The sequence below is a fragment of the Teleopsis dalmanni genome, chromosome 2 (assembly GCF_002237135.1).
Source record: "Teleopsis dalmanni isolate 2A chromosome 2, ASM223713v2, whole genome shotgun sequence".
In the NCBI taxonomy this organism is placed as follows: Eukaryota; Metazoa; Arthropoda; class Insecta; order Diptera; family Diopsidae; genus Teleopsis; species Teleopsis dalmanni.
The window spans coordinates 231144111-231164219 of NC_051847.1; the positions used below are offsets into that span (position 1 = coordinate 231144111).

Consider the following 20109-nt stretch of genomic DNA (forward strand, 5'->3'; position numbering starts at 1 on the left):
TAATCCTCACTTAAAAGAAATTAATATTTTATTATTTTTAATAAAACTCAATAAAACTCTAATGCAGAAACTGTTAAATATTTTAATTTTATTTATAACTTCTAAATATATGAATTATTCAAATTTTGTTCATTTGCTCCATTCAAAATAGAGATACTTGCACATTATGAATAAATATCTGCGTATTGCTTTCTTAAAATAAAAATAGTGAAAACGTAAAATTAAACAAATTTTTTATTAATTATACAATTTAAAAAAAACTTTACTTAAGGTGTAGAAAATCAAACTATAACGTGCCACAAGCGATCAGCGTAAGTTTTTGTCAAATTCAAATATAATATTAAATTTATGTGGTAAATGGTATATTTAAACGTATTATTATTAATGTTTTATGATAAAAACATATCTATAAATGGATATATATTGCGAAAAAACCGAGCTTATGTCTTTTCATATTATTTAAGTGCGTACATATCTGAACCCAATAAATATATATTTCATTTTACAATAGCTTGCAATTCTTCAAACAGACGAATTCATTTCATTTTGCTTATGTGTAATCAAACTTAGATAAACTATAACTAAAATGTCTATAGATCTCATTCTGGCAGCGTTTTTTCGTATTTATTTTCAGTACATAATTCTATATACAATTTTGGTATATAATTTTCTAAAATAACATACACTTTATAAAATTTAAGACATTTTCGTAGAAAAAACGGTTAATGTTACAGAAAGAAAACTGTAAATAAATTTTGACTGTAAATGTTAGGAAATTTGTATAAATATTTGATTTTTACCAGGGACCGTAACAGTTATCATAAAAAAAATAAAAATCATCTTATAACTGTTATCATATGCATTTTAAAATAAAACTCAAAAAATAATAATTAAATTTGATTTTTATTATATTCATCAAAAATAATAATTATTATATGCCTTTTATTTTTTTCGCGCAGAAATAACTCTTAAAATTTGCTTCTTATATTAAAACGCACAAATAACTGGTATACTTGCGTTATATAATATAAAAAGCAAGAGTATTTTGTATTTTGGATTCATATTTTGTATTTATCTTCGCATTTTGTAGGAGAACAAATTTGTATGTAAAATACAAAAACAAAAAACTGAACTAAATCTTTACCTGCACCAACCTTTTCAAACATTTTCTATGGAATTGCAAAAACAACTACCTTGTATGAAACTTGCATTTTATATTTTCATTTTAAAAATATCGCGCAGAATTTGAGCGATACTCTTGCTTTTTATATTACATAACGCAAGTATACCAGTTATTTGTGCGTTTTAAAATAAGAAGCAAATTTTAAGAGTTATTTCTGCGCGAAAAAAATAAAAGGCATATAATAATTATTATTTTTGATGAATATAATAAAAATCAAATTTAATTATTATTTTTTGAGTTTTATTTTAAAAAGCTCATATATAAAAAGCATGCATAATATTAAGGATAAAAGTTATTAGAATGATAACTATTTACTTAAATAAGAGTTTAGACAACTTTTTGTTGCTGCTTTTTTTCATAAAAAATTTTAAAATAACTGTTATTTTCGGTCCCTGATTTTTACTTTAAATATAATATAAAGTGCGATTTGCAGATTTGCAGAGTTTAAATATGACGAGTGCTGCTACTCAAATCAATCTTCAAAGGATTTATATTGCCAAACTCCCACGGTGTAATTTCTTCCAAAGTGACCCACGCGACGTTGACGCCCGCCTGCAAAGTAAGATATAACTTTTAATAAAAGCACATTTCTTAGAAAGGCCTTAGCCAGGTCATAGGTCATATACTGTTTATTTTATTGCACCAAAAATTGAAAAAAACAATTATTATTCGTATTATATTATGCATTTAACGATAAAAACGATACAAAATAATGACAATAATGACAAAATAATACAATATTCATATTTAAACCTAAAAAAGGCACAATACATAATTACAAATAAAATATATGTATATAAACTTAATATTTTTACCTATTTCTGATTTTTCAAACAACAATGGGACTTTCTTTCTCGTGGTCTGTAGTTTGTATTGACAAAATCGTTTGTACTAATCAATTTCAAAATTTCCTAAAGCTGCAAATTGACTCTTACTTAATTTGAATTTGTTTCTATTGATCGTTATTGTATTTTTAGAATTAAATATATTTAGTGGTGGCAATACAGGTGTTGTTCGGGATCTCAGGTTTTTCGGTACACATTTATTTACGCTGGTTGAGGCGGTTGACACGTACTGTAAATAAACACAAGAATAGAGACAGAAGGAGACAAAAATATTACGATTAGTCAAAAATATTATTAGGATAATTGGATAAAAGTTGTTAGCAAAAACAACAAAAAAATAATTATTTTTCAAAAACAATGTGCATTTTAATAATAAATTTGTTAATATTCAAAAATATATATATAACATGTTTACATCAATTTCATACATTTATTTGAATTACTTCTTGAATTACTCTTTGAATTACTTCAAAAAGTCCATTTAATTGGGCAAATGTGTTAAAGCGCTGGAGTTAGCTTTGGTTTTGTTCATAACAGTAACTAACTAATAAATAAATTCCAAATTTAAGCTTAGATAATTTTAATCGTGTTTTGCGTATATTCTTAAACAATTAAATCCAATCTTTCTCAAGAAGTTATTGTTAGTATAATTATCCTACATTTTTCAAAAGCTTTTATATAAATCATTTTTATATCTTTATATATTAACAATAACAATAATAATAATAATAATAACAACAACAACAAGTACAACGACAACAAGAACATCTTAATCAACTTATCCAACTGAAGTACAAACTTTTATGTATACACACACACACGCACACGCACATATACATATATATACATGTATATAGGTTAGAATGTAGAGGTCCTTGCGATGATTTATTTGTGTGCTTAAAATTTCCAAGCGCTGTTCTTAATAGTTCTTCTATTAGTTTTTATGTATACGCAATTTATTTTATCTGATTTGTTTTATAGTCTCAATTGTATATACTTATAACTTATTGTATAATGTTGAATTAATTAGTTCTTAAATTTTTGCATATATAAAGTTTTATATTTTTATGTTTTATAAACTAATTTACATTCAGATGGATATTTGTCCTAAATATGTTAAATAAATAAAAAAAAGTTTGGCTTAATTATTTATAATATCTTCATCAATATGGAAATGAGAAATGATTTGACTGTGGTGTGTTGTTGTGTAGATTTTTGTGTTGAAGCTAAAAAATTTTATCTAAAATTATAGATTTCTTGTGCGATTCATGCAAATTCACAGATATAATATTAAGTGTTTATGTTTTCATGCAATCTATAATATTAGTGTAAAAAACAAGATTCATACGCGGGATGAAGCACATTCAGTTAGAAGGACATCCATAAATTAGGACAAATTTAAGTTAAATAATTTAAAATATGGACCAATGAACTTTTTATTCTGATTTATTTATTTTTTCAAATTAAATAAAATTTTAGTCGAATTACTAGTTAAACCTACATTAAAAGATGTTTTCAATTGCAGCACTTACTTAGCTTTCTAATTACGGTTACAGTCAATTTTAATTTCAACTATACGCAACGCAATTTAAATTCAATTAAATATATTTTTATTTAACAGTCTTGCAGTTAGAATTAAGCTATTTATAGTGAAGCATATTATCTATTTTATAACTTTAGACTAGTAAAAATTTATGAACTAAACAACAAGACGTGTTAGAGTTTTATGTAATACAGCAACTCATTGTTATGAAAATCCATAAGTACCTTTTCCACTTATACAGATCTATATTTTTATATACTTCTTAAGAATTGGTTTTCCATGAAGATTCACAATTGTTTTCGTTTATTGATAAATGTATTATTTTGTCTAAATAGTGTTTAACTTATCTTTTTTCCGTCAATAGTTCAAAGTCGTATTCTAATCCGACTTCACGATATTCTTCATTTATTATTAATAATTATTCTTAATCATTTCTATTGAATTAATAGCATTAAGCACTTCGGTTAATTATTTTATATTTTATACGTAATCAGTAAATAATTTTGTATTATTTTTATATATTATTTATGTGTGTATAAATGATTGGTTTGCTTAACTAATATTATCAGTTTAATTTATAAACAATTATATTTTAAAAAGTTTTCTTAGTTCTTACGAAATAAAAATTTCAATTTTTTTTTTTTACTATTATATTTGTTGAATTAATTTTTGCTTTTTATTTATTGAATTCTTGTTGATTTCCTGTGTAGATTATTAAAAAATCTGAATTGCAGACGTAACTCAAGATCTTTTCTTACTGCAAACAAAAAAATAAAAGTAATAGAAAAATAAACTATTAGAAACTTTTGTATTTTTTTTTAAATAAAATTCGAACTATCATTTGTATTCTGTGTATGTTTGATATGTACGAAAAACAATTAACAATTAAGTTAGAAGAAGGTAAAACAATCTCATTGAATGTGGACTTGCTGGACATAGAAATACAGGAATAGCTGAAACCTTTCTAGAACTCCAAACTTTAAAATAAGAAACAAATTGACAAGGGTCCACATAAATAAAAAAAATGAGAGGTATATAGGTACCCAAAAGATAACTGGAATATGTGCGGCAATAATGACAATGCGATAATGACAACTAATTTTTTTTATTTACAAATGAAGCAAAAATTATGATAAGCAAAAACAACTAAAATATGATTCCATTTCCCACATATATGTCGGCCTTTTAAAAATACAGTATCAACATTTTAAACACCAAATGAGATTTATATTAAAATGAGCATTTCCATCACTTTTATTAGTTAAAAGTTAAGAATTGTAATATGCGAAAGGACAGCAAAACAAGTATATATACAGGCAATGAGAGCAGTAAATACTTTTGTATAGAAATATGTACTTAATGACATAAATTAACATTGGGATAATTACTAAGGTATATGGGATGCATAATAGTCAACAAACAGCTATAAGCTATAAACAATAAACATTGTTTTATATACAGAGGAGTTCATTTCATTCTTAAATATGAAGTAAGTATATCTGATTGGCCACATTCCAATGATTTATACTAATCATGACGAAGGTTAATTTTGTTTAATATTTTTAATGGCTGAATGCGTACTTATAATATTGTATTTTATTGTTGTGGTTATTGATCTGATTCTGTTGTTTTGTTTGTAGTGAGGATTGAGTTGGAACCATATTGGTTTTGCTCACTCACGTATGTGCTTTAAAACTGGAGATATCTTCATTAAGAGTTGCAGTTTGCTCAATGTTATCATTATCATCTATTGGTGTAACGGCACGACTGCCAGGAATTATGGTATTATCAGGATCAATTTCTGGATCAAAATTATTTGCGCCACCACGAATAACCACATTGTCAGGGTCCACCTCTACGTCATAGTCGTTCTGAGGCTGAGGGGATGGTGTAGGTGATGGAGTTAACGAAAGGGGCTCCGGGTATTCTATTTCCATATTCGCCGGAGGTAAAATTAATTTTGGTAAGCTCGGTTTCATTTTTTGTACGCGTACAACTTTTTTTGTCATTCATGATGTTGGTTATATCGATCAATCATTATTTAACATGATTTATATATTTATATTTTTACAAAAAAATAAAAAATTTATATTAAATGAATTATTTTAATTATACAACTTGAAATGTGAAAAATACAAGAGAAAAACAAATAAACAAAAAATGTGTAATAAACAAAAACTATTTAAAAGGAATAACATAGAAACGAGTAATCAATTCTACAAGTAGGGAATGAAATAATGGATCTAAATGGTTCTAAACAATTTTTTACTAAACTTCTTTCAATAAATTTGTTTAAAACCATTTGTATTGTTATTTAAAACTATAGCAATGGTTCATTTATCGAATTTTATTTCATGTGATTAGGCATTAGTGATTTGTTTATGGATAAGCATGTATTTGAACAAAAGTCCCGCTATTACGATTCTCTATATCTATTTTTGTAACTTTCTTACAATTTAAAAATATCCTTTAAACAATAATATACTATATAACATTTTTACATCATAACAGAACTCAAACATTTTTGGTTGATAGGCGACGATTACGATGAATTATGACCACGTAAAGTGTTATAATTAAAACAAATTATTTTTCACATATAAATATTGGGACGAAGGTAAAGGGGTCGGCAATATTACCTGTTGTCAATTACGGAATTATATACATGATAATATTTTATATGAACTTCAATATTATGAAGGGAGAAATATAATTTATACTCTTTCCAATAATTACGAGGGATGCAATAAGGTATGTGAAAGTGTGCTTCAATCGATATTTCAATAAATTTTTTATCATTTATATTTCTTTTTCATCATAACTATTTTCAACGGAGTTTTGTATAAAATTTAATCCTGCTATTGTTGCCACAGTATTTGTTGCATCTGTTTCTACTGTTCTAAATGTTCTTGTTTCCACAGCATTTTTTTTCGTAGACAATGATAATGATGTTGCCATGGAAGCGATATCAATATCTAAATTTGTGGATACGTTTAAAATGTACTGATCAGCAGTAATTGTCAAGTTTTGTTGTAATGAAGAGCCAATTTCAAATTGATCATTAAGTAATGAATTTTTCTTGACTTTTCGAAATTCTTCAAATGAACCATTTTGTGCACTTTCATTTGAATTTTCATTATTTAAATCATTCACACATGATTTTGCGGTTAAATTTGGTTGTGATGGTAGCAATGGTGTAAGAATATCTTTAATATTGTATTGAGCATCCGCAACATATTTTTGTTTCTCTTTTATTAAAGATGGAACTGCTTGTGACGATGATATCAGAGATGACGAAATGGATGATTTGACAAATGGTGACAAATTTTGCAATTCACCTATATTTTTAAGAATTTTTCAATAATTAAACCTATCAGAGAGTAATTTTTTTCATTTATTACAGAAAAACATTCGTATAAACGAATTTAATATAACAAAACCTAAAGAGAAATTATATATAAGCACATATATATATATATATATATAGGCTCATATATATCAGTCACCAGCGGTGAGAGTTATCTACGACATTAACATTTTTAATTTTTTTTATTTATTCCTAGAGAAATCATACAAAAAGAAATAAAAGCTCGAAACTTACTTCTATCAATGTTACGTTGTAGATGTGCAGCAACTCTATGACGAGCATCATTAAATTCCAAGTGCAACCCTAGCCTGAGTAGTGATGTATTCTGCTCCACTAAATCGGTAATTTCCATTTCAATTTTGTTACCAAGCACTGATGATCGCTGAATTAAAAAGAAAATTTAAAAAGAAAGACCATATAAAATTATATATACATTTTACTTGATTTGAAGCTCTAAACTCTTCAATGGTACGACATTTAAGCAAAGCTTTTACTAGAGTTACAATCACGGGCGGGCTAATGAAATTTGTTTCAACATTTAATACTCTTAAGGTTTTGCTTTTTTCAATTGCTTCTGCTAGAAGAAGAGCTGTTTTATCAGTAAGGCCAACATTAGTTAACGAAAGAACTTCTAAATGTTCATTCTGGGGCAGTGCTACAAAAAGTTGCTCAAATTTTTCATCAGAAATATTCTAAAAATATATTATGTTGTTAAAAATCTTGGAAACATCAATTTTGTAAGAAAACATTCAAAGTGAGACATTATTCTTACTTTAATATTATTTAAGTTTAATTCGATCAGTTTCACGTCATCATTTTTGACGCGTTTTATTGATTCATCAATATCAGTATCGTTAGGTGGATCCATAGGATATAATTTTTGCTGTGTTGATTTGGTTATACCATCCCATCCTAAACCAACAGGTTGACCTTTATTTAATAAGGAAGCATGATACTGATCTTGGTTCATCATAGAATGAAAACCAAGTATTGCTACAAAATATTGAGATGCAATTTCAAACATGTCATGTTATTAATATAAAAATAGATAATACCTGCTAAGTCTATTATTTCTTCTTGCGTGGCATCTGTCAAAGCCTGTTCATACTCATCACCTAAATCAATAGCAATTTGTTCTTCGGCTTCAATTTCGCGTTCATCTCTAGGTGGTGGGACCCATTTCTTGCCCCGAACTGTACCTTTAATATATGGTTCAAATTCTGGTTGATCAGGAGTTTCCACAGCCTCCTTGTTAATATGTTCAATTAGCTTCTTACGATCCAAAGGTCCGGTAGGACTTTTAACACATTCATAACTGCAACGTTGATCAGGCGGCAAAAAATTGTCCTTTAAAATTAATTTAGAACATTAAATACACTCATGTTAACATTAAATATTATTCTTACATCGGGATCTACTTCCTTAGCTAATATATTTATTTCTTCAGGTGATAATTGTGCCAATAAAGCATCAACGTCCACTTCATCATATTCACTTAAATCTTTGCCATAAAGCTTCGCCGGCGTTGTCATAGTAGTGGTTTTTGTAGTCGACGAAGTCTACAAAGAAAAATAGTGATATGTTAATTAAAGGAATACAGTAAATATGTGATAATTAGGATATCATGTAGAAAAATTTAAAGCATCACACTTTTCTCGTGTTTAATATGGGTGGCTGTGGAGCTCGTCTTTTTATTTGAGGTACTGGTCGCAATTTTATCTTCTGAAATTCTGGTATTTCTTTAGATAATTGTAAGCTGGGTGTTAAATCCATATTTTTATTGAAGAAATGTTTACGATTCTCGAATAAAAGACAGGCTAGACTGAACTAAAAAAATAATATGCCAAGGGCTACTTAAATTGTATTCTTAAGCAAAAAAAAAACGATTTTCTTTAATATTTTATGGAAATCAATAAGTTCATTTACGAATACAAACCGTTTAGAACAAATCCAATTATGAGTTAATTTTTAAAAATATTTATATATATATATATTAGTATATAATTATGTATATATACATACCTATATATATATTGTCTATCATGCAGGCGGTGACTAGTTAAATGTAATCATTTTTAACTCAGTTTGAAAGTTAAAATGCAAAAATTAAAATTAAAATCATATAAGCCAACAATACGAATTAACGTTGAATTTTACTCGTAATACAGAATTCAATACTATGATACGATTTTGTACGTAGCAATTTCGAGACGACTGCGGAAATTAATTATGGTACAAAGTCATTGTTTCCAGTTGGTTGTTTGGGTCGACAACACATTTAAAACCATGCACCCAACAAAACTTTTGGTCGTAAACCAAAGAAAACAAAACCAAACAGCTTTCAACATTTTAGACAATGTCCAAATATCTTCACTGGTACGACCGTCGCAAAACATTGTCGAGCGTTGAGTTTACCTATATGTTTCTTGACGGTGATGCGCTTTGTGCACTTGAATGACTTCTCGTAAATGCCTTAAAAGTGGGTCTTGCTGATCTATTTAATATTTTAAACTTCTTCGTTGCTTATAACAGACTGTCCAAACGTTCTTACTAATACGGATGAGAGAAATTTAATACATATTCATATATATATACTACATATACATATATATATAGAACACATGCATATACATAGTACATATACATATATATACTACATATACATATATACTAGATATATATATAGTACAAATATAATACATACATATATATATATATAAGCTGTGAACTCATTTTGCTTAAATACACACAGTTGTTAATACAAAAATCATGGTTTTAAAAATATTTTGTGAATTTTTTAAATATTTAAATGAAAAAACGGCCTAGATTTTACAGATGAAATATTTTAATTTGGTTGATAATGGCGATTTCGGTAACTTGTTCGTTGGTCAGTATCTGTGTAACTGCGTTACACAGCAACAACAACAGCCAACAACAACATACATTCACTCGAGTTATTCTGTTACCAAGCTAATTACTCGAGATCGTGAATACCACTCATGACTGAATAAAACTACATAATAATTACCTGACATAATGTAATTTAACCTAAGCTAAACAAAGAAATGTAATTACTGGTTGTACTGAACTATTGATATTGCAGCATTAAAAATTACAAAATAAAGCAGACTAGTATTCACGTTAAGCATGAGTAACATTCGCATGTATCTGCGCAGATACCCGTAGTAGCATAACAAAAACTAGTTTCTTTAAAAACGAATACAATATAAAATGTTTAAATTATGTAACTGCTTAGCTGGCCTAATTTAAAGGTAAAAAAATATTTATGATGGATATTTCAAGAGAAACGAAAATATTTTCAAATTAAACTGAAAGTATTGATTATTGAACTATATCGAGATTTTAGTTTGAGTTGTTGTTTAGTACATTTTTATATTCCGAAATATTTATAAATATTTGTAGTAAAAAAGTTTTTCCCGAATACAGCAAATTTCCTTTGTATATTAATGCCGTTTCCGATTGATAAACCTGGCCTAACTTCTTCAATTGATTGGCCGCCCTAGATTAAATCCAGATTTACCAACCAAAAACGAAAACAATTTGAGTAAGTGACTAGAACAAATGTTTGTTATCAACTGACGATATGGAATTCTTAAAGTTTACATCTAAATTTTGTTTAAAATCATACCAGAAACTGCTGAACAATGCGTTGAGTGGAGCGTTGAGGATTCTGATTTTGAGGAAATTTATTGCCTTATTGCCCTATATTATATTTTTAAGAGTTGATAAGGTAATTGAAATATTAATTAAAGGTGCATTTAGAAGGTCAGGATACACAAAAATGAGAACAGAACAAATTCTAGACAATTTTTTACTCTTAACCAATATAATTTTTATATTTGTTTGGAATAAATAACTTTTGAATAAAGTTTGGTAAGACCAAATGTATTTGGTTTCGATTTGTTAATACATTTTTAAGTCTAAGTCTACTTAGTTCTTAATTGTATTTAATTTGTGTGTGTATATTAGGGTGCCATTAAGGTATATGGGCAATTTTTTTTTCGTAAAAACGGTTGACGGCACCCACTAGATCGGTTCATATTACTAAAAAAATAATCTGTGTGAAATTTTAGTTCTTGCATTAATGTTTTTAGGAGAAAAGCCGAACTGTACCATAAAGTTTCGACCTCCTGGAGCTATACATCATGCAAGATGGATGGTGAAAGTCATGCATGTATTAAAAATATTTTTATTTAGGAAAGAGTTCAAATTATCTACAGAAGAAGAAAATGCTCTTTGCGATATATGTATATTTATTACTAAAGTGTATGTTGAAGTATGGTTTAATGCTTTGTCATCAGTCAAAGCTCATTTTCAAGATTTTAATCTTCTTTCTATTCTCAGTCAAAGCTTGTTCATTTTGCTTTTTTGGATTTAAATATATCACCTGAGACAAAGAAAAAGATGGTTTCAAATTTTAATATAGTAGATAGTGATGACAAGAAAGTCAGGAGAGTATCAATAGATCGCGCAAAAATAACTGAAGGTAATAAGGATACTTTGCTCCGTCAACTTTAACCAAAATAATAAAAATTATGTCGGACAAACCTAGAATTAGTACCTTTTTATTTTTAAAAAGATTAAATTTTGGAAATATTGAATTTATTTTAAATTTTTTAGAAATATTAAATTTTTTGTAAAGCTGAAGCGGACAATTACATTCATAGTACTTTCAAAGCTAGCAATCGGGTGACTTCAACTTATTTTTTGTTTTATTCAATAACTATTAGAAATACAGAAAAACTTTGTATGAGTGAATTGTTTATTTTAAATAGATTTATAACTTTTAGGAAGACAGTTTTTATGTAAAATTAAATATGTCGGAGATATAAGCAATCAAAGATGAATTTTATGGAAAATCGTTAATCGTTATTTTCCAATCTTTGAGGCTCTTGGGGCACCATTTTCACTTACCCAATTGAACTAAAATTTCAAAGATTATTTTTTTAGTAAAATGAACCGATCTGGGGGGTGCCGCGGGCAATTTTCCGACTTTCAAAAATTAATGGCACCCTAGTGTATATACAGAGTTTACTGCAGAAATTTCAATATTATATTCAAAATTCTTTAAGAAGTAAATTTCAATTATTTTAACATTTTCATACCAAAAAATAGGCACAATTTTGTCTATTCTTCAAGATGATAATACAAGACTATATGTAATATGTAATAAGATTATATGTAACTGTCAAAAATTATTTAGAAGATTAAAATCAGGCAATCACAATTACTACTTCTTCCGACCCTTAAATAACGCCTAGTCTAAAAACAGTTAAGCAATTATATAGAAGTCGGATACTATTGTATATAATACATATTCATATTATTTATTGTATAAACTCAATTAAACGATATATAAGCAATATAGGCTAATTGACGTATAAACATATTTATAAAATCAACACACTAAAAATTTCAACTAAACTTGCTACTTACCCAATAAAAAACAATAAATAAATTTCTAAAAATAACAAACATTTTTGACAGCACAAATTTCTTTTATCTTTAAAATGTCAATGTCGAAAAAATTTAAACAAAACAGAGAATTAGTATAAATTTAATTTAATTAAATATAGCAATTTTCGAAAAAACGACAAGCTGAGCAAAAATAGGAAAGAAATATAAATTAGTGGATTATGACCTTAGCGTGACCAATCATACACATTAAAAATGGCTGTTGTGAAGAAATCTGTTTAGAACCCAAACAACTATTGGATCTTCCATTATTTTTCTGTTCTCATGACTAAGATTCAGCGCAAGCGAATTTAATAAAAGCCAACTATGCAGAAATTATTATTATAGATTTTGAAAAAATATTTTCCTATATTCAAAATAATATATTTTCTAACATTAGAATAAAAATCTAAAGTTTAAATTAACGCTAATAAAGTGGATGATCGGAAAATGCCTGCTTTGACAAAATCATCGAAAAAAATAATAAATGCTCTTATGTGATCGCCATATAAGAATTAATGAGCTTTACTAAGCCACATTTGGAAAATATTTTGTATTAAAATGCAAAGATTAAAAGACTGTCAGTATAGAAAGTTACAGCTAGGTAAGAACGGTTTACTGACTACCTTGAAAAATATCGCACAATTTCCAAATCATTATGTGTAACAATTTTGGTTCAATTGAAGTTGACTCAACGTATCGAAAAATATAATATAATATGTTGAAAAATAACAAAAAAAAAAATTCTTTCAACTTTCTGTGTGGGTCGCGGAACTTTTAGTAAATTACATGGAACAAAACTCGGTTTTCATATTTGAAATTTTTGATTAAAAGATTTGATTAAAATAATTGACAATTAAAATAATATAATTATATCCAAAGTGATATATGATTTATATTCCATATAACATTAACATAAGTAATGTATATCTAATATGCCAAGCTGAAAAATATTTAACTAAATTTTCAACTACTTTTTTTAAAAATTTATTAGTTTTAATGAAAGACGTGTTTGGAATTATTGAAACTTAAAAATTGGTCTCATCAATCTTTGCTTCAAATGCATATTAGATACGCACACACACATACACAATGATATCTGTAGCCAAATGTGAAATGTAGCTGACTGTTTTGTATGCAGAACACTGTGATGTGATGTATGGCACTTCGAGAATAATTGCTTCATTTGCAGTTTTTGAAAGTTTATTGTGTTTAGTTTGTTGAGTTGTAACTGAAAGTCAAAATACAATAAAGAATTTAAATTGTTCTCGTTGAAATAGTATGGCACGTTCATTATGTAAACCTACTAATACAAATCATAAAAGGGATATTGAAGTATTAGAAAGTTTTCTATATATTCTAACTTATATTATTAGTTCAAATTATTAAAAAAAATAAATTAAAGAAATTCATTTTTCCGAACTTAAATCAAAATGAATCAATATTCAAATATTGTTGTGTTTTTATTTATTATTAAATAACAATTAGTTTTAACTCTCTGGGAAAACATTACAAATTAATTCTTATTTTGCCATTTAAACAAGAAACAATCAATCACTATCATTTTCATGCTCTTAGCAGAATGCAAACATTCTTCTACAACAATCCATATATGGTTGCAAAACAAATAACCAATGTTCACGTAATCATCAAAAAGAGTGAGATTCTCTAAATTCTCATATATACGGTCCCCTATATAATCTATGTTGAATTGTTCGACTTGACATACAATTTCGTTTAATGTTTAATTAAAACTGCAAGCCCGGAAGCAGTTTTGAATCCAAGATAGGCTGACACTATTCCACGCCTTATATGCAATTTGCATTGCCGTAAATAGCGTATATTTGAACTCTTTTCTTTCATCAATGCTATTAGCTAGATTAATAACCATTTCCTTGAGGTAAGATAATTAAAAAATTTTTATAACACGATGGTCAAGGGACTGCCCTTTGGAAGTAGTATTTACTGGCAAAAAATTTATTTTTACATGACTGAGATTAGGGGACCCATTATGCGCTATACAATTGTCCATAAATAACACTATTTTTCGATTTTTAGTTTTCATATTATCATTCAGCATCTGAAGCCATTCGTTAAATAGATCCATTGTTATCCACGGGTTCTTATTGTGTTGGTAATGCTTTAGAAAGCTGTAAATGTTGTTGAAGCACCTTGAATTTGCAGACAGGTTTTTTGTTCTGCATTACGAACTACGATCTCCTCTTAGATCAAAATGTATGGAAATTTTACGAATTAATGACGTTTTTTCAAGGGACCAGCAGTTTGTCACGAATTATTGAGGTTTTCGATTTATCGGGGTACGAATTATCGCGATTTAACTGTATTTATAAGTTCTGCAAATTGACACATGAAAAATATTTGAATGATGTTGCATTTAACACCTAATGGCAAGATTTAAATATATACGAAAAAATTAAAAATATAAAAACTAAATCGAATCTCAATCACAAGTGTAACACATCATTAACACCTTTCCTAGGTTTACCTTAGATATTACGAAAGTTTATTTAATTATCATTTAAATAATGAATGTAATATATCGCATAAATATGTTTCTTTTATAATAAAATAAAACCTTTACTCGTAATCAACAATTTAACAAGAAATTTATTTTAATTCTTTGAGGATTATTGGTGGTGGCTAATGCGATTACAGTTCGTGCAGTGAATTGAATATAATAACGTAAACCTCTTTGTTATGGCTGCACTGCCAAAAGGTGACTGAACCGAAGCAATTAATTTAAGGGCTAAGTTAAACGGTTGTAAGTTTGACTCACTATTTAAACCAAATGTGTTTGCCATATACGCTTTTTACACTGGCATGTTTTTACATATATATATGTTTTCAAATTATTTAAAATGGTTCACAAGTCATTTGCACAATATTTAAAAATAAATGTTTTACTTATTTTGGATACTTAAACAATGAAATAAAATTAAATTGCAAATGGTTTTGAGAATATAACAAAATTTGCCGTTAATAAAACATTGAATTAAAGTTGCTTGTTCCAAAAAAGGTAGTAACGGAAATATAAACATTAAATAAAAATATTTAAAAAAACATACTTCAAGTTACAAATAATTTATAAAATCAATAAGCAGCCCCCAAACAACATTCTGAGGCTAAAATTTTCAACTACTCAATTGTTTATATAAAATCAATGTAACTTCAACCGAGTGAAACTTTCTTAGTAGTAAGTGTTAAGTAAAAAACGGTATAGCTACATTTGAGTGAAAACAAAACTGACGTAATCATATCAAATTTGTTTTTATTGTGGGCAAAACGTCGCCGCTGACACATTATTGCTTTCGATAATAATTAATTTTTATACATACGTTTACAGTTAATATTGTGTTAAATTATTTACTAACCTCCATCATTTTTGGTTTATTTTCGAATACCGTCTCTGCCGCAATTCAAAAATATTTTTCTTAAAACTGGTGCTTTTTTACCCACTAGAAGAACACAAGCTCTAAAATGTTTTTGGGCGTTAACTGCGCTCAGATAATAAATTTACAGCAGATGGCAGTTTATTTGTTTTATTTGGAAATTATTTTGCACACTTAATCTTTACTTGCATTAATTAAACTATAATGTTTTTAAACTGTAAACAATTGTAATATTTTTATTTCTTAATTAAAAATACAATCCGCCCCACACAACAAGCAACAAAATACAACACAACCAACTCGAATCGCACTGCATATGTAACATAAAACCACTCAAACAATGTATGGTCATGTCGACAAAATTGTGAAGCTGGTAATTCTGCTAATATGAGGTTTACAAATATTTTAGAGCTGCCAATACTTAACAAACCGAACAACAAACTTAACAAATGAGTGGATGAAACACTTAATAATTGCTGCGTATGATCGTAAGGGATATGTTAGACTGTCGTTACATTACATGCGAATTTTGTCTTGTCTATTCGTACAAACAAATTGAATGTACGTAATAATGTGTGAGTTGTTACTATTGTGAACTATTCTTACGAGGCGTTGTTTCTTTCGTATGAGCAGTTGATGGAACAAAATATTTTGTTTGATATTCATTCGTTCGTGCGAAAACGAAGGTGGAAATAAAGAAATTGAGAGGTGTGTCTTGTTTTCTTGTAATTTTAATTTTAAAAATGGAAATGTATGTAAAACATAAATTACTTTTTGGAAATGAATTGCAATTTGCTAATTATTATGGTTGAGGAACAGGCGAGCAACAGTAAATTCCATTTTTATCCATTTTATATACATTCACCCAAATTTAACTTTTATATTTGAAATAAATAAATAATTTAATAACGGATTTTTCGCTAAATATATATCAACAGAACTGTCAATCCGACGTTCGACATGTTCGCACGAAAAAAATATACGTACAAACACTCAAAATAAAATTCGCATGCAATGTTGCTACAGTCTTTTACAGACAGTCATGTGACAATTGGTCACGACAATTTTGCACTTTTTTGGTTATGACCAAAAGGTATATTTTACAGATAGTAATAACACAATTGTAAATTGAAGAAAGGCAATAGATATTAATTTTTCATATAACATAAAAAATATGTTTGGTCTTTCATAAAAAAATCTTTATATGAAGTGCCATCTATATTCAAAACATGCACCCATGCTAACAATCTATTTTTTTTTATGACAGTTGCTAGTGATGGCTTTGTTGTTGACAAGAAGAGAAAATATCAAAAAAAAAAACAAAAATGAAAATACGTATACAGTATAATTCGCTTAACTGCCTTGAGTCGTTTGCAGAGATTATGGAGTATTTTTAACAGTCTGCCTAAAATAGTGTGCATTTCATCGCAACCAAAATTATTTTTAATATGCCCTGACTTTTATTAAACATTACAAAATAAAAAAAATTAAATTTTACGGTATTTATACATATATGTATTTATTTTATACATATTAAAATATTTTTAATTATTTAGACAATAAGTATTAATTATCTTTAAAGAAAGTTAACATTTTTGTTTACACTGCAGCCACTTTTATAGATAATTTTAAAAATCTATCCTCGAAGGATGTGAGGTTTGGTAAAAATTCTTCGCAATTATTTTGAATGCAAAGACGCTTCAGCACCTTAATGGCGAAAAGACCTTTTTTTTGTTTGCAAATTCGTTTCTTAGGTGGCGCAGCTAAGTTGGACGATATTTATAGAAAATGGCAATTTAATTCTGCCGATACGAGGCGCTTAAGTGCGACAGGCAGTTAACTTGGATGCAGCAAACGTAATTATTTTCTTATAAATGAAGCCATAAATGCGGAAAAATTATAATTTAAGGCAACTATCTTATCGATGCAGCTAAGCATCGAGGCACCTAAGCGAATTATACTGTATTAATAAAATTAAAGTAAAATTGTTCTTGTATAAAATTTCTTTTTTTTTGTTTATATTTTTATATATATAACTTTTTTAAAGACATAAATTCTCACATTGAATTTAAATTCTTACAAAACTTCATAATAGTAATAAATTAGATGATGTTTTTTTTTCTTAGTTATACGATTTTATATTTTGTGATTAATTATAATAAAATAAAAGAAATAGATGATGTTCCCGATGCGTTCATTGATCTGTATATTTATAATCTCATTGAATACACTATTATATAAATATTAATAAATCAAAGATTTGAAGTGTTACAAGTTAAAATTTAAGTTTGATGTAAGTTATATATCGCTTAAAAATAAATTAAAATTTATCTTGAGCTCAATATACATACATATGTACGTATTAATTTTTTTTTCTATTGTTATGCATTATTTTCGCAACATGTCATTTTCACGTTTGTGTTAGTTATGTCATGATGGTGCGATCATTTTGTTGCCATGTTAAAGTTGCGACCAAAATTTTTATACATGTGAGTGAATGTGAAATGAAAAAGAAAAAATGCTTGCAACAATTTTGCCAAAAAACTTGCTAATGTAGATACTCGATGCATTATATTTTAAAAAATTTCCATATATTTCTTTTATACAGCCAATTAATTTATGTTAACTTGTATATCAAAATTCATATGAAAATACTAAAATGGCAGCCCTGGCGATTTAGTCTCGACTTAGCCACCTCGAAAATATGCTAAGTATCGACACATCAATACACTGCACACACTGCACACATTTAGTCACTTAGCCCAAAAAAGTGTGCGAGTTACATTTTGACAGCTTATATCAGCTGTAAATATGTTTTGATTTCAGACCAATATGAATGGGGAGATATTTTGTACAAAGAATTACATATGTGTAGTGTCGCTCAGATAGTTGTTCTTATAAACTACGTAGGAATATATATTTAAACTATCAGACATTTCAAATGTTATAGTAAACATACAATGGTGGACATAAGTATTTTGACATTAAAAAAATCGTATATTTTGTGTGATTAACTTTAATTTATTTATCCAAAAAATATAAAAAATACGTGTATAACAGTAGTGTGTTATGGTCATAAAAACAACAAAATTATTGAAATGTCCTTCTAAAATCTTGTTATACTTGGACTTCTCTTGCGTTTTATATAAGCCCACACATTCTCTATTATATTTAGATCCGGACTTTGGGTTGGCCAATCTAGTGTATTTACATCCAAATCCCTTAGAAAATTTGTGATAATTTTGGCATTGTGGCATGTAGCATTATCCTGTTGCAGGATAAAGTCATGTCCAATGAGTCGGTCACCGAAAGTAAATGCCGAAATACCTGCGCTGTGCTTTATTACCATTTTGTTACGCTGGATTTGGCGTAGTTCACATGTTTTACCCATATTTTAAATAAGAAAAAGCGAAAAATGAATGAAATTCAGATTAGATTAGCCAAGCTTACAAATAACAAAAAGCTGTATTTATTGCACGCGACAAAAATAACAACCAAAACAATGCAATGTCAAAATACTTTTGTACAGCCAAAAATGCATAGTCTCTCACATAACATGTCACAGCAAATTAACGGATTAGCTTATCAGTGCGATCTTTTATTATCTTATAGCTATAAATAGTAGTTTTCTATTGAAAGTTTAATAGTTACCGTTACTTCTATGAGTGAAATCGGCAATTGTACATTACTTTGCGATTTGTCAAAATACTTATGTCCACCATTGTAGTGAAAAGTTAAAATTTTGTACACATTTCAGGTTTCCCAAAGCGTTTGGTTCAAGTAGAGCTACTCCACAACATTGTGCATTTATATATATATATATATATATATATATATATATATGTGTGTGTGACATTAAGCTCTTTTTCTCAATAATATTAAATTCAATAAATGGAACTTGTTGTTCTAAGGACGTGTGCGAGTTAGGCTAAGTTCATGCTAAACCAAATGGAAAAATTTTTTGGGATTTTTTGCACTGCATATAAATATATATATATATATATATATATATAGATAGATATAGATAGATAGATATATATATATATATAACAATTGTAATACATTAAATTATAATTTTGTAAGTTTGTGTATTTTCCTGAACGCCTATTTATCATACGTACTTTGTAAATATGTAATTATAAAACATAACATAATTAAAAATATATTCAAGGGGTTCAATGGAGCATATTAATGTTAATTTAAATTACCATAGTTAGTAAACAATTGAAGTTGTTTATTATAAATGTAGATAAATAGCTTCTAAATAATACTATATGTTACATTGA

The 20109-nt window shown here is 27.5% G+C and overlaps 1 protein-coding gene across 17 annotated transcripts in view; it reads right to left on the reverse strand.

The window, feature by feature from the left end:
* Window positions 1-68: 68 nt before the first annotated feature.
* LOC119679812 (tropomodulin) overlaps window positions 69-20109 on the reverse strand; it is a 49394-nt gene continuing 29353 nt past the window's right edge. For 2 of the 17 annotated variants that reach the window (XM_038092359.1, XM_038092360.1), the window contains exons 3-8: window positions 8345-8497; window positions 7994-8285; window positions 7711-7931; window positions 7379-7630; window positions 7173-7320; window positions 5905-6909 (exon numbers count right to left, since the gene is read on the reverse strand). In XM_038092359.1, coding sequence (XP_037948287.1) covers window positions 6371-6909; window positions 7173-7320; window positions 7379-7630; window positions 7711-7931; window positions 7994-8285; window positions 8345-8497 — 1605 coding nt within the window. In that variant the 3' untranslated portion in view covers window positions 5905-6370. Of the gene's footprint in view, window positions 743-1532; window positions 1736-1998; window positions 2258-2827; window positions 3136-4229; window positions 4329-5152; window positions 5568-5903; window positions 6910-7172; window positions 7321-7378; window positions 7631-7710; window positions 7932-7993; window positions 8286-8344; window positions 8498-8588; window positions 8737-15499; window positions 15577-15805; window positions 16144-20109 lie in introns of those variants that run through there. The other 15 variants (XM_038092364.1, XM_038092363.1, XR_005252428.1 and 12 more) reach the window with 14 other exon arrangements.